This window comes from Cornus florida, unplaced genomic scaffold (genome assembly GCF_030987335.1).
Source record: "Cornus florida cultivar Cherokee Brave unplaced genomic scaffold, ASM3098733v1 CherokeeBrave_3.0.0_Hap2_Chr05, whole genome shotgun sequence".
Classification (NCBI taxonomy): Eukaryota; Viridiplantae; Streptophyta; class Magnoliopsida; order Cornales; family Cornaceae; genus Cornus; species Cornus florida.
The window spans coordinates 34,549,335-34,565,920 of NW_026775575.1; the positions used below are offsets into that span (position 1 = coordinate 34,549,335).

The 16,586-nt window shown below is 35.0% G+C and overlaps 1 protein-coding gene across 1 annotated transcript; it reads left to right on the forward strand.

The window, feature by feature from the left end:
• The first annotated feature begins 1,761 nt into the window (after positions 1–1,761).
• On the forward strand, positions 1,762–3,284 carry LOC132310104 (protein SEED AND ROOT HAIR PROTECTIVE PROTEIN-like). Its single transcript, XM_059808329.1, has 2 exons — positions 1,762–1,960; positions 2,950–3,284. The coding sequence occupies exons 1-2, from the start codon at positions 1,762–1,764 to the stop codon at positions 3,282–3,284; spliced, it is 534 nt and encodes a 177-aa protein (XP_059664312.1).
• Positions 3,285–16,586: the final 13,302 nt, after the last annotated feature.

The window sequence follows — 16,586 nt, forward strand, 5'->3', positions numbered from 1 at the left end:
TACATATATGGTAATACGATAACATTTCGTGACAAAACCTTTAGACAACATATAATCTACCCAAGCAGGAAAAATAAATTACATTGATTGTCAAAAATTAAAAAATAACGGAACTTTAATCATAGAAGCTTTATCAAAGTAGTAAAGTATGATCCACTTCGAATATAGCCCAGCGATTTACTCGCTGGACTTTGGAGCTTAGCAAGCCCAAGGTCTAGGGTTCGAGTCCCGCTGGCTGTTCTTTGTGGCTAACATCCGCTGCCCCTGCAGTAACTTACCATGCTCAGGTGGGGAGGTGCCCTTCCGGGTCCTCGGGGATTAGTCGAGTTGTTGTGGAGCCCTAAGGGTTTGTGCCATCCCGGACACCCCGGGTTAATCAAAAAAAAATAATAATAAAGTAGTAGAGCATGTCTTCCATGGAAATAACCTGTAAACCTGCACAATGCTCAAACAAATCTACCTATGAAAGCTTAACCAAGAAATATAATCAACATATACCAATATGTCAATATCAATATTTCTCCCCCTCAATATAAGTAATTCTCCCCCTCAACATATACGCACACTTCTCCCCTTTTTTGTTACAAATTGACAAATAAAGCTTTAACAAATCGAATTCCGCCTGATAACTCATATATAGATTTACTATTTAATTAATAATTCATTAACAATCCAAATTTGATAATTCCTTTAAAATCATATATAAATTATGGTCGATGCAATCCGTTAACAATTCGATGTGAAGAAATTAATATAATATATAATATTGTACATATATTTTCTATCATTTAATTGGTAATGCAGTCGATGAAAAAATTAGTCAAAAATATTGTTTACATAGTGTCTTCATGTATGACATTGAAACTCATTATTATATCTTTTTTTTCATTTCTTAATTCTTTTCTTCCTCCTATTAGTTTTTTTCTCTTTTTATTGGTTTTTTCTTCAAATAATAATCAAATATATAATTTATTCTCCTTTTGTTCATATGTTACGGCCCTTCTTCTCCCTCTCTTACCTTTTTAAAAAAAAAATATTTTAAATAACAAAAATTAAACCTCTTAACAAATCGGATATTCAATAAATTACAAAATCGAATATGAATTCAATAAGAGATAATTCGTTATGTTATTGGACTGGATTGGATCAAGCTAGATCTTATTTGCATCCGATCAGTTAACAAATCTAGGTAATAGACCATTGTGGATGTTAAGAATGTAATTAGATACTCTCTTTTTTTTTCTTTTTTTCTTTTTTGTTAGGTATTTATTCACACCCCTCCCCCAAAAATACGTACTATGGAGCTCAAACTCCTCACCTCCCATTTTATAGAAGAGACATACAATAGAATTGAGTGGTCCTGCTAGGAATGACAAAGAGACTGGTACTTTCCCCACCTTGCACAGGCAGGATCTCAATGTCAAGTCTTTTTATTTATTTTTAATAGTTCAATAATACAATGCTAGAATTTGCAATTTTCTTGGTGATGAAGTTGAGCATATTTTATTATGTTCATTTTAGTGCCACCCCACTCCCCATTAAATATATATGCTATATCGTGCTACCAAGTAATGCACTAGCTTTATCAATATTTTACCTAAAACAAACAAGAATTAAATTATACAGGAATGATTGTACAATCTCCTTATAAAAAACCAATGCATTGAGCACCCAATAGGTCACCCCATCCCTTCAAGAATTCAGTAGCCCCAACACTCGATCTATCCATTCTCACACAGAAACACACACACAATTAAATTAATGGCTCTCTCCACTTCCTCACTTGCAATCTCTATGCTTCTCTTGTCAATAGTTGTGGTTGCTTCTGCAAATGGTTATGGCTATGCCCCAAAACCAAAGCTTGACAATCCTAAGCCAGAAGATAAGCTCCTCCCCACAATCATAGGCATTCAAGGGATGATTTACTGCAAATCAGGCCCTAAGCTCATCCCTCTTCAAGGTAATTTCTGCACCTATCATCATAAACTTATATCTCTTATAATTTGTATCTAAAGATTTCCTTATTTTGATTTACCCAAAAAAAAAAAAAAAAATGCTTATTTTAACCGTTGAAGGTTTAATATATATGTGTTTGTTGTGCTTAAATATATTAAATAATAGGGTAAATTTTATTTATCTCTCCTAAAATTTGTCAATAATTCACGAAGACCCCTCTAAGTTTTATCATCCTACTTATCTTCCCTAAAGTGCTGGCCGGTTTATGTAACAAATTCCTCCATGCTTGATCATTTTACCCTTCCAATGCCAGTAATGAAAACAAACATTTCTTAAGTAAAATAATATAAAAAAAAGTCACAAATAGGGGAGATAAGTGAAATAATGAAATACATGAGATAATATCACTTATTATTATTTGTTTCCAAAAATTTTTTATTTTTAACCAGAAATAATTTAATATGTAGTATATGCTTAAACATAAAAAAACGTACCACCAAATCACCAATAGTACATGTATAATACCCATTTAAACGTCGTACATAAAGGGCAGTCTCTGTTGTCACTATTATCAAAACAACACTGACAATTGTCGAAACAAATATGGTATTAGCCAGTATTCTAGTTAGTAAATCCTCCAACTGCATAAAATAAAAAAATTAAAATTAAAAAATTAAAAAAATAAAATAAAATAATATATACTTATAATATATACTTTGGAGTGTCAAATTTCGGCTCTCTCCATCTACTTATAATCTAACCTCTTACACTTCTAGGCTTGAAAGAAAAAAATACCTCTTACACTTCTTGTCTTGAAAGAAAAAAATAAATAAAAATTACAAAAAAGTAAATCATGCTAATGCTCTCAAGACATTCTTTTTCTTGTTGTTGTTAAAGGCGGACCTTTAAATAATTTTTCGAGTCCGTCCCTGCACCCCGTCACAACGGTGACTACATTTGCTAATTGATATACAATTTTTCATACTGTTTTAGGAGCTGTGGCAAGAGTAACATGTCTAACCGTCGATCAGGAAGGTTATGAACCGACTCCTATCACCATCTTGCGTTGCCCAACGGATGCAAAGGGTTACTTCTATGCTACATTGTCTTCATCCGAGCTTGAAAATGCATGGAAGCTCACAGAGTGCAAGGCATTCCTCGAGAAATCTGCATTGGAGACGTGCAATGTTCCAACTGATATCAACCAAGGGATCAGCGGCACTCTTCTTTCTTCTTCTCGTTTCCTCAGTGACAAGCATGTCCAATTGCATTCCGTTGGACCTTTTGTTTACACATCAGAATCAAAACCAATCTCCAAGGGTTATTAGAAAGAGAGATACACACACACACACACACACGTACACACGCACAAATGTAGTATCAAATGATCAGATCAAAAGTTAATTAATCTTTTTAATTGTTTCTATAGCAAAGAAGACGAGGGAAGGGAGTGTGTGTTTAATGTTTGCATTTGGAAATTTGTGTTAAGGTGTGTCCTGTTAATTAATAAGTTGAGAGCATATGCAAATATTGCTCTCTTGATATATTGTTTGTAATTCTTTGATCCTTATATTTGAAATTTTCTTGATCATATTAGTGCTTTCGAGATTATGTCATTTGAGTTTTATATACATAAATATGTTGGGTTTGTGGCTCAAAATTTGTATGTAGAAAATTAGTTTCCTTTTTCATTTTGGAAGGCTAAAATTTGTGGAGAAAATTGTATCCCATTATGTTTCTATTTTAGAGTTTTGATCATTAAGTTGAGGAATACTTGTCAACAAGAAATTGAGTTTGAATACTCTATAAATAAAGATGGATGTGAGGGGTTTAGAGTGAGAGGGAAGAGATAAAAGATGTAAGAGGTTTAAGGGTGAGTTGTAAGGAGAGAAGAGAGTATATGTAATTTCCTAGTGTATACATGTAGCCTCAAAAGAGATGATGAGTGAGTGAATGAAGTTTTGACATGTGGTTGTATATTCTCTTTCTTGATTCATAATAGTGAAATCTCTGTCTCTCATGGACGTAACCCTAGAATTGGATGAATCATGTAAAATATTGTATTGTGCGTGGATGTGTGTGATTGCTATCTCCATATATGCTTGTATTGATGTGATGTAATGATGATTTCGCTGTATGTGATGAAGGGGAATTTAACTCTCAACAATAGTCGACCATTGAGTTAATTGGAGAGAGTTAATTATCCCTAATAAAATAGAGTCTGAATGGTGTATTTTTTATATTGAAGAATATGTATAGTGGTGACAGTTTTTTTTTTTTTTTTTTTTTTTCTTTTTTTATAATATGATGAACTTATTGGCATGGTACATCGTGCTGTGTTGTGTTTGAATTTTGGCCTAATTGATTAAACAGCAGATAACATGAGCACCTAAATTGGAGGGTTTCTAATTGTTATGGGCATATATGCGTTGGCAGAAATTCAAGAGATAAGTCTTTGAGATTTTACTTTTCAATTGTCCTCTCAATTTAAATTGTACGTGTATTGTAGGGCCAAAACACATACTTTAAAAAAAATAAAAAATAAAAAAATTTATTGGAGGGTTTCTATATTCGTACACTTTAATTTGGAATCGCATTTATCTAATTTGTAAGATCTTAATCTAATAAACCTCTTTCAATTCATGTGGTTGAAGTGAGCCTATTAGTATCGTGTTGTTCGAGTAGTTGAGTTGTTCTCCATATTCGACTCTTGTACCTTCTCCTTCCCTCTAATAAATAATAAATAAATAAACAGTGAGCCCACTAAAATTATGTATCATAGAATTTGTAAGGAATATCATTTTTCCTGTTAACATGGGATGGTTTCTATATTAGTTGACCTTAATTTTGAATCACATTCATTCTTTGACAACTCGCCATAGAAGTCTCAACAGTGTTCCTCATCTTGGAATGGGGAATACCAGAATTATTCATTTTTGCTCTTGTGATATATATATATATATATAAACCAAACTAGAGGGGTTAATTTTTAGTCAACTCCTCATTGTTGAGTGGCTTTTGGTCATTTACTTTTACAACGAGGATTGACCTTTCCCTAAAAATCTCAATCTGAACTTAATCAATGTTGGATTTAAGTTGAGGTATTAGTAACCCAACCAAACTCAAATTCAAATTGGAACCCTAATTTTTTATATATATTTATAATTTTAAATATATCATATGTATTTCAAACGGTGATCAATCTTTTCTTTTCATCTTTTGTTTTTCTTTAAATCTTAATTAATTGTACATTAATTTTTTGGAGAATTAATATATTAGAATTTATTTATACTCCTTTAGATATTTATACTCATCAAATGTTGTACCTTAAAGATGGACATCTTAGATTCTGTAGAAGTTCACGACTCCTTTCACTATTAGCGCCTTCGGGGCCAACAAAATGTTGAATAATAGTGGTGATGAGGGTGTAAACCGCATCTGGAGCAGGTCCGGGTTGTTGGGTAGCTTCATCTTTAACTAACTTGGTGGCAGAAAAGATTTCAGCTTTCTGAATGTCAGTGAGAACATTATCCCACCATCCTTTAAGGATGCCTGTAAAACCAGCAACGACAAATTTAGCAATGGTTGGGTCAGTATTGTTGTTGATTTTACAAACTTGGCTATACATCAACATTTGATGAATAACCTCGTAAATCTGATAATCAGATTTCCCATCTATGTTCCATTCATAAATGGTCTTATCATGAAAAGATTTCTGTGTATGAAAATAATCTTCTTCATACAAGATATCTTGAGGTGTGGGTCTGGGATAATAATATCGACTCGGAGCAGGAGCTGTATTGGAGTGGATATTCTTATCATAGACAATTCTGTTTAACTCAGGTATCGGAGTAAAATCATTTTTGAAAACCTCAATATGAGATAACACATCATCAGAATCAGAACCTACTTCAGATTGATCATGGGATAAAGTCTGAATTTTTAGTCCTTGAATTTTCTGAGTAAGAAGAGTAAGAAATTCTTCATTCTTCTTAGGATGTGAAAGATTGAAGCCTGTAACTTCAATTGCAGGTTTGACCAATGCTTTGGATAGGGAAGCTGTAGGAGGAGAAGTCTTATCAGTAATACACTTAGTATTAATTGTATTTAATACTGTGTCTATTCCTGTTTCAATTCTCCCAAGCTGAGAGCCTATCGTTTGCAAACAAACACTCATATAATTGTTCTGCCTGTAAACATGAGAAATATCTTTCTTAGTAGCATTACAGGATGGATCAATTATTCGGGGTTGGCTATAAGCCTTGGTTTCCACTTGGACACCACTGTCAGGGTCAATCCTTTTCAGAATTAAATGTTCAGTGGGAGGATGGACAGAGTGGTAAACCTTATCTTCAGATTTAGTCCATGTTTTGAAAAAATCATCCAGTATGTTTATATTAACAAGAGAATGATTGGTCATAAAGAACCAAGAAACAAAAGGTATAACCATTTTGCGTTCTTGTAGAAAATCATAAAATTGAGTTTTAAAAAGCTGTAATTGATTTTGGTCAAAAGCTTTAAAATACCAATTTCTGAATTCTTTATATTGATCCTGTTGAAATTCAGTATTAATGGCAATTCTATCTGGGACAAAATCCATTAAAACTAATATTCATGAGGGTCATTGATGTCTGTAGGATCATCAAATTGATCCTTGACAGATTCATTTCCGATTCCCATTTCAGATGGAGTTGGGCTGAATTCAATTCCAAATTGGCGACGAGACATACCTATTGGTGCTTTCTCGTAGACTCCTCTTGGAATTTGATTCTGAGATTGTTGTATTCCTTTCAGCTTGAGTTGATTTGAACCAACGACTTCAGGGAGATCTTCCTTTCTGTAATTCGACAAAACTGAATGGCGAGAAGGAGGACAAGAAACATGATAAGGAAGATGACTTCCTTTAGATGATGTAGATCTAGGTAGATCTATTGATTTTCTGAAATTCAGAAAAACATCACCATCTTGATTCTGAATAACACAGTCCAAGCTATAATTAGCAATTGGCTTTGCCGGAACTGCATTAGAAATCGTCCAATGTTCAGGAAAAGTTATTTCACTCCAAGGAATCATCCTTTTTGTGGCAACATTGGATGTGTACATATTGGTGTCCCATAACGCTGTCACTCCTTTAGAGTCTTTGCGTATGGCATTCGGACACATAGTACCAAGTACTTTGTAATGGATGCGATAAATAACACTTATCACTTCCGATCCAGGTAAATAATCATACCCATAGGTCTGAACACGAAGACTGACGGCCTCATGGATATTTTTATCTGTTAAAGATAAATTCAGACTAGGATATACATTAAAATAAACCGGTCCATGACATAGACTGGTTTCCAGTGCACCCATTAAGGAAGGGTGAAATTTCAGATATCGAGCATCCCGAAGGGTTGCTTGAATACAAGCATCCATACCTAACAAGGTTAAAGGTTTAAAAGCAATCTGAATTAAACCTATATGGATGTACTTATATTTGTGCATGTGCCTCTGAAGGTCACGGGAAGACAATAACTTAATTATTGTATCCTTAGTGCTTAATTGCATGGTCTGTTCCATGGTCTTGACAGTCCATAGATCAGTTAAATTAAGCATTCCGATTTTGTAAATGCTCTTTGCACTTACTGGAGGGATAGTCCATCTGTTCAATTTATTTTGAACATTGGTCCATTCCACTAATTTAGTATTTTTTACCAGTTCTGAATCCTGATTTTCCTGTACTCCTGAAGAGGAGGAAGAAGATGGTTTTAACATATCTATTAATTATTGTTAATGCTTTAAGGTCTGCATAGTATAAATATTATAATATTATATAATGAACAGTAAGTTACTATTCTGTCGTCTCTCTGCTTAAAAGAGATTCTATTACTCGTCTGTCAACGATTTACTGGAAACAACACCATGTGCAGCAATTTAATGCAAAAAGTGGGCTAAATATTCCAACGCGACTTTTGGACGACCCATAATTGAATCTGGGATAAACATAATTAGACAAAATAATAGTCATATTGTTCATTACATAATTACGATAATAATCATGCTACCAGGACCTAAGAAGCATTAACAATAAAAGTTTAAGCCAGCATGGCTCTGATACCAAAATACAAGGATCGATATAATATAATCAAATATACAAGGATCGATATAATAGAATAGACAAGACAAGAATATGAAATTTAAACAGATTTACAGAAAACTTTCTTATTGAACTTCCAAGCTAGTACATAGAAATATTACAAAAGGAAGAAAAGGAAATTGAAAGATACATTGAAGGGAACTTTGCCCTCTATTTATACATAAAATGGACTTAAAATTAACATTTTGAAGTCCGCATAGTGTATGGGATCGTGTGCTGGAATAATGCAGTCGGTCGGCCCACCACTAAGTTCTGTCTCCTTATCTGATGGAAAGTAGACATCTGATGAAGGAAATACTGTAGAACCAAAGACTATGGGGAAAGTTCTCTGTCTTCTTCTGTCGGCAGGATAAGAGGAATCTTTACTTTTTGGGTGGATTCATCTTGTCCATCAAGTGACTGGTGAGAGAGTCCCAATAGTCGGCTACTGTAGGCTCATCTTCAGAAATAAGATCTTCATTGGGATCTTGGGCATACCCAGCTAGACAGGAAAACTGATTACCGTCTTGACTGGTTTGACTAGAGATTGACACCATGGATGCATCATCTCGTACTGTAAGTGTGGAGGAATCAAAAGATTTAACAAATTTGGTCCTCATAAAATTCATGCATGTAACCATTAAATCGGCTTCGGTAATTAATGGTTGTTGTTTTCTGATCATATCTTTAACAAGTTCAAATGGGTTAAAGATTTCGGGTTCTGGAATAGTTAACTTTGGAACCTTATCCATGTATTCCAGTGTTTTCTTTTTGATATGATGGAGGAGGGCTTGGATAGGGTCTTGAGTCATGCCGGACCACCATCAGTAATAAAAAATCCTCTGAAGGACTGGTAACTTGTCAGTGGTATAACCACATTGGAAATCCCATTTCCAAATCCAAGGGATTCCAAATTCAGTAAAGAACAAGAGGGTGGATTTCCCTACAGGAATATTATCCTGTCCCCGTAATTGAGGATGAAATTGTTGCCATGGCAAATATAACTGCCGAATTGATTCTGGCAAAATATCCAGATCAGGACCAAATATAGCCCACCAGGGTATAACCCAGTTTGGGAAATCAGCCTTAACTGATTGAGGGCATATCTTGAAGAACCAAGAATGCTTATGCTTCGGATTTTGATAAAAGAACGAATATGTCCAAGCTGAGATATAATCCCAATAATTGTAACTGTGACCATAGGATATTTTCCTTGGCAAATTAGGATTTAATCCCCAGTCACTAGGCCTTATAAGCCTCTTAAAGATAGCTTTACTATAAGTAAGAGAACTATCTTTGGAATTCGGAAATTGCTTCGTGTGGTTGATCTCCACAGAGGAAGTTTCAGTAAGAATGGCTTCATAGATATATCTATGGCGACCATCCGGTGCAGCATATTATTGAGTTTGGAAATATCTGGATTTCACTTCCCAAGGATCTGGCATCCATTGCTCATCCTGAGAATCCAGCACCAATACTGTCTGAATATACCTTTGATTAGGTATCCATGGAGTCTCTTGTTCAAGAACCTCTTTCATGGTTGGTTTCTGTTGTTTCTGTTGTGTACTGCTGCTTCCTTTAGAAGGTGTGTTGAGCAGATCAACAACATGATCCAAATATGGAAATTGATCATCATTTAGTGGTATAACCACTTTAGCCTTAGCCTTATTTTTGCCACGAGCCTTTGGAGTATTACCCCGGCCCTGCCCATGGGGTGGCTGATTCATGAACCCTGCAAAAATTCACGAGTTAGAAAATCAGGTAAAGAATTAGAACTACCTTTAATATATTCAATAGAAAAATCAAAAGCAGATAAATCAGCTTGCCAACCAGCAAATATCTGTTTGGAAACCAAATTCTTTACATCTTTTTCCAGTACTTGTTTGGCAGCACTACAATCAATGCGTAACAAGAATTTCTGATTGATTAAATCATCTTGGAATTTATAAATGCATTTAACCAAAGAAAGAATTTCCCTTTTGATGGTTGAATAATTTAATTGTGCATTTTTTCAAGTTCCTGAAGTGAAGCGAACAAGCTCTTCGGTTCCTGTATTTGGATTCTTCTGTTTAAGAATACCACCGTATCCAATATTGGAGGCATCTGTTTCTACAATTTTGAACCATGAAGAATTGGCTAGAGCTAAGCAAGGAATTTGTTTTGCTCTGAGTTTAATCTTCTGGACTGCCTTGGTGTGTTCCAAAGTCCATGGGGAAGGAGATTTCCTTAACCTTTTGTACAAAATTGCGGTATCCTGTGCAAGATCTCTGTAGTGATTTCGAATATAATTCAAACTACCCAGAAACCTTTGAAGCTAAGTTTTATCCTTAATTTCATCTGGAAATTTAGAAGCAAACTCAATACTGCGATTAATAGGTCTAATTTTTCCATCACAAATTTCATGACCAAGAAATCTGACCTTTGTTAAAAACAGTTTTAGTTTAGGAGCAGAAACTACTAAACCACTGCGGTAAATAACATCTTTGAAAATTTTCAAGTGTTTATAATGCTGATCGATTGATTTTGAAAATATAAGAATATCATCAATATAAACAATAGAAAATTCAGTAAAAGGATTAAATATGTCATTCAAAATATGTTGAAATTCTGAAGGGGCATTTTTTTAATCCAAATGGCATTACTGTCCATTCATACTGTCCAAAAAGTACGCAAAAAGCTGTTTTGTACCTGTCCTCTTCTGCAATCTGTACCTGGTAATATCCAGATTTAAGATCAAATTTAGAAAAGATTACAGCAGATTGTAACCTATCTAAAAGATCTTTGATGTTGGGAATTGGGTATCGGATCCAACTCAAAGCTAAATTAAGTGGTCGATAATCAATAACCAAGCGAGGTATCCCTCGTTCTTTTTCAGCATTTTTATTGACATAAAAAGCTCTGCAACTCCAGGGGGAGTAGCTAGTAGTGACGAGCTTTTTTGCCATTAAAGAGCTGATTTCAGTTTTGCATAATTCCAAGTAGTCAGCTTTCATGTGGCTGGGACTAGCTTTAGAAGGAATCATGAGATCGGTAAATCCCTTTGCATAGGGTAAAGAAACAATATACTTCTTTCTTGCCCAAAAAGCATTAGGAATCTCACTACAGATTTCCTTTAGAAAGTTTTGTCATATTGACTCAATTTTCTGTTGCTCAGTGGGTTGTACCAATCTTTGATTAATTGCTAAGGAGGATACCTCCTTTTGCAAATAATTCAGTTGTTTTTCCTTAAAGATAATATTATCTTTAAGAGCATTGATATGCTTGTTTACTAGTGGGGTCAAAAACTGAAAAGTGATTGACTGACCATGTAAATTAGAGCATATTCCATGAGAATCAATTTTCTCAATTGGCATAATCAAAGCTAAAAAGGGGGTGCCCAAAATAACTTGTTGTGCCATATTCCTGATGAGTAAGAAAGTAGATGGTAAACAAATACCTTCTTTACAAATGAAAACATGATTAAGTTTATACTTAATCTACATCTTACCACCACTTGCACTGGTAAGACCTTGAGTGGTTTTCTCAAAATTTTGAGTGGGAACCAATCCTTCCTGGATACAGTTCATATCTGCACCACTATCAACTAAGGCAATAGCATTAGTGATAGTGTACTCTTGATTAATTACCAAATTGATAGAGATATACCATTTTTGGTAAGTAACTTGATTCAAGAGTTGAAGATAATTCGTGCTTTCGGTTTGGGGGACTTCAATCTGGGATGATGAAGTTTCAGTTACAGACGTTGCTTTTAAAAGAGTAATTTCCAGTTCCATCTTATGTTGACAAGACTTTAACTGGCGAATTTCTTCTTTTAGAAGATTAATCTCCATATTGAGATCAGGGAGATTAGCAGGACGAGAATTTTGTCCTTGGTGTTCTAATCTGCTTAGAACTTCTTTCATGCTGTAATGATTTTCTGCTCTCAGAAAATCTGGATTATCCGTATCCTTCTTAGATCGTGCCAGAGCAGAACCTATTTCAAAGACTTTCATCTTGATTTGAGGATCCTGGATATGATCTATAAGATCCAATAAAGAGTGTTGAGTCGAAGTCAAAACATTTAAGCTTAACCCATTCATTTCAACAATTGCCTTATAATAATCATCATGAGAGGGATTACAGGAACATTTAGGATTTTCAATTTCTGCTTCAGAGAAAGAAGAAGACTATAATTCCATAACAATATCCCCATAATCAGCTGATGATTCTGATTCAGAAGAACTAGTATTAAGTAGTAATTTACTTAATTGAAGTCTCAGCTCATCTTCTATGTGAAGACTACTGAGTTTCTCCTTAGTTCTGCACTTGTTTGCATAGTGGCCTATACGTCCACATTTGAAACATTTAGCCTCAGCTTTGGGCTTTCCTTTACCCTTTGCTTTAGGAATATATTCCTTTTAGGCTTAGTATACTGTCTAGAATTATCCTTTTCCTTTGAATAATTCTTTCTTTTGGAATACTTCCTTTTATAAGGTTTTTCAACCTTATTTCTTTTCCTAGGTTTAGGATAAGATAAGGGAGTCTGGTAGGCAAATTGATCACAAAATTCACCCACTTCTTTCCGACCAGTTAATCTTTGTGCTTTTAACTGGGATTGTAACTTCAGATCATTACAGAGAGCTAGACCTTCCTGGATTACAATATTGACTAATCCACCATAGGTATAGTTTCTGTAAGGGATAGAGATACCATTATTCATATCTCTAAGCTTCTTTCTGATTCTTTCAGCAAAAAAGGTTGGTAAACCATCCACAAATTTTGCTTTCCAGTGCTCATGATTTGCATCATTGAGTTGGAGAACCTTGGCCAAGAATACATCTTTATACCACCGAAAATGATTTAAAGATGGACATCTTAGATTCTGTAGAAGTTCACGACTCCTTTCACTATTAGCACCTTCGGGGCGAACAAAATGTTGAATAATAGTGGTGATGAGGGTGTAAACCGCATCTGGAGCAGGTCCGGGTTGTTGGGTAGCTTCATCTTTAACTAACTTGGTGGCAGAAAAGATTTCAGCTTTCTGAATGTCGGTGAGAACATTATCCCACCATCTTTTAAGGATGCCTGTAAAACCAGCAACGACAAATTTAGCAATGGTTGGGTCAGTATTGTTGTTGATTTTACAAACTTGGCTATACATATATATATATACATTTATTCAATTTCTAAAAATCTAAACAGTGTACCTCATGATATTTGAGATGTGTTTTATTGTAGAATGTAGGGCATCCAATGAATAAAAAGAATCATAGTTGTCTGTATCATCTATCCTACAAATATCATGAGGCACGCTTCATCCAAACAATTGTGGCACTTTGAATGTGCTACTTATAGAAAAAGTAAGATGGGATTCTACTGTAGGACTCAATCACATCCGTTGACTACAGACCCAGATGTTTATTTTTTATTTTTTAATCAACGCACATGCATGATAAAGAATATGAAAATCATATACTATTTATTGTAGTTTAAATGATTACTTTAGGCCATGTATAAAGTCCCTTCTTACAGTGATGTCGTCCAATGCAAGACTAAGATGTTTTATAAATTAAAAAATGACCCAGATAGAATCCATTTTTACATATACAAAATTACCTGTTGTCCCCTTTCTCTCTCATCAACACAGCTCCTCTCCCTGTGGTACCATATTTGGTCCAAAACAGAGGGTCCAATAAAAATTTCATACCCTTCAACGACAATCCTATAGTTCTCACAGTAAAGTACAGGAGAAGATTTATAATTCTTATTACATTTTCCAATTCAATCACACACACACACAAACACACACACACACAGACACAGTAATATACACACAATGAGAAAGTAATATACTCACTTTTACTCATAACCTTATGATTTAATCCAAGTACTACTAAGGAGAATAATTATTTTAGGAAATTAACATTCTTTTAATTAGCCATTAATTATGAAATGACTATATTGGATATATTCTTAAAATAAAAAATAAAAAAAATTAAATTAACTATGAACGGCCATCACCCCACCACCTCCCTCACCACACCACCACCTCCCTCACCACTGTTACACAACCACCACCACCTACACCACACCACCTCCACCCAGACAGATTTGATGGCTACTTTTGACTAAGAATTACCAAATCTACAAATTGATACCAAATTCACAACTATAATCCAAGTTAATTTTTAGTGTATGTGGTAGTGGTGGGTGCAGCATGGTGGTGATGGAGGTGGCAGTGTTGTGGTGTGGTTGGGGGAGGTGGTCGTGACAGCGGGGGAGGAGGTGGGTGGTGGTGACGGACCGACAGTGGTGGAAAGGGGCATAGTTAAAGTTTAATCAGATTAAAAAAATTATTATTATTTTTTTAAAAAAAAAGGTATCAAATATAGTCTTTTCATAATTAATGGCTAATTAAAAGAAAAACAATTACCTAAAATAACTATTGTTTCAATTAGCTGTAAGATTAGATCCTAATGCTATGAATAAAAGTAAGTATACTAATCCCTGCACATCAGAGAGCAATCGAACAGTATTGTTTGTATGTGTGTGTGTGTGTATATGTATATATATATATATATATATATATATATATATATATATATATATATATGAGTGTGGTTAACCCATTAAAAACGAGTTTCATCTATTTTAGTTTTTTTAATATTATATAATTTTTAAAATACGTTGCAATCTTTTATTGGGCCACAACCCCAATAAAAAGAAACTTCCTTCTTATTTCTTACGACAAAAAAGTGTAAACTGCAAAATCAAATCAAACCCAATCAATCATTATACTTTAAAATATATTGTTTGTGACGGCCCAAGTTTTATAAACCCGGTGCGTCAGTGATAACCAAAAGATAATCCGATAATGGATCCGAAATGAAGAAGCAAAAGATGATCAAAGCAAAAGAAAAGAAAGTTCTGAGGCATGGATGAGCGCTTGTCCAAAACCGAAGCACCGAGTGCATGCCCATTTGGCACTCTTCAACACTGAGTGCTCATTCGGCACTCATCAACACTGAACACCTATTCGGCATGACTTACAAGGTCGGTCATTCTGATTCTGACCTACATGGTCAGGCGTTCTGACTTACATGGTTAGGCGTTCCGGCCTACATGGTCAGGCATTCTGACTAGAGGGTTATGGCCAAAATTGAACTTTACCTACTGGAATTGATCTCGAGCATGTGTCAGCCGGCTGATGGCTTTTATCAACCGAACGACGAAACAAAAAGCAATAATAAGCCGAATGACGAAACAGAAAAGTTCAACAGAAAAAAAAATATCTGTGAAATTTAAGAAAAAAGAAAGAAAGAAAAATGATCGGGTCATTACAACATACCCTCCTTAAAGGGATTTCGTCTCCGAAATCCAAAACACACAGAAGAGAACCGAACAAGATTGAAGTAAAGTCAAGCCAGTGGACAAATCATAAGGTGCGAAAGGGCAACTTCAAAAGCCTAAAGGTCATCCGAAGGAATGCAAAAACCAAAAACTGAGTGACACCTCCCAAACGAATCGGCATATTAACCCAATGTTAATCACCGAGAGAATCCCAAGACAACAAGAAGTTGAATCAAGACAGATGGCTAAGAATGATATGGCAGTATGAATAATGACCATAACTCACCCACACTTACTCGTCAGTAAGGTAGCATGACAGTATAAGGCACTAACAAATCAACCCAGAAAGAAACTTTTCGAAACAAATGACATCAATGTCGAAAATGATCATTACCAAAAGCACTATGAGAACCAGGCATCTGTGAGAGTTGGGGTAACTAATCCCAAAACTCTGACAACAATGTCATTAGTATCGTTACACTTAAGGCCTTAGATCCACAATGCAAGTAGAGTCAACAACTCCTACATTGCAAAACACACTTATCAACAACCTCCGGTCACGAATCCAAAGCTTGATATGTGATTGTGCGTCCTATGATAAACCGAACGTAGATCTGATAACGAATCTAGAATGCAGAAGCAAAGGGTAAAACAACTGTCTCTAGAGGTACTATATATCTATAAGACACCAACGTGACCCTCAATGAGGTCACGAAATCCAAAGAAAACAAATACGAAAACGACGTCTCAAAAACGGACAAGAATGAACCTAGGGGCAAAATGGTCTTTTAAAATTGAAATGGGTGCCACCGTATACACCATTGGAAAGACAATGAAAAGTTAACGAAAATAGACCCAAGAATCACCTGATTTGGAGTCCGGACGGAAAAGATATAAAATTAAAACAAAGTGGCATTCTCCGATTTGGAGATACCACGACCCTATCTCACTAAAATTATAATAACTCTCACTAAAATTGGAGTTTTGGTGTGTGGTTGGTACCATTAGAAAGCTAACTTTTAGCTATTGAAATTAAACTCAAGATCGACCTGATTGGGATTAGAAATGAAGGAGTTATGGATCTCTGAAGTTGATATAACAAAGGTGTCCAAGAAAAATCAAAGGGGATGATTCGAGGGAGGATCGGTCAACCGATGGCAAGGGTCAGCCGGCCAAAACT

What these genes read in the sequence shown, in the direction of transcription:
- LOC132310104 (XM_059808329.1), top strand. Translation starts at nt 1,762, where the DNA reads ATGGCTCTCTCCACTTCCTCACTTGCAATCTCTATGCTTCTCTTGTCA. An exon ending in TAAGCTCATCCCTCTTCAAG is followed by an intron (nt 1,961 to 2,949) that starts GTAATTTCTGCA and finishes ATACTGTTTTAG; the next exon opens with GAGCTGTGGCAAGAGTAACA.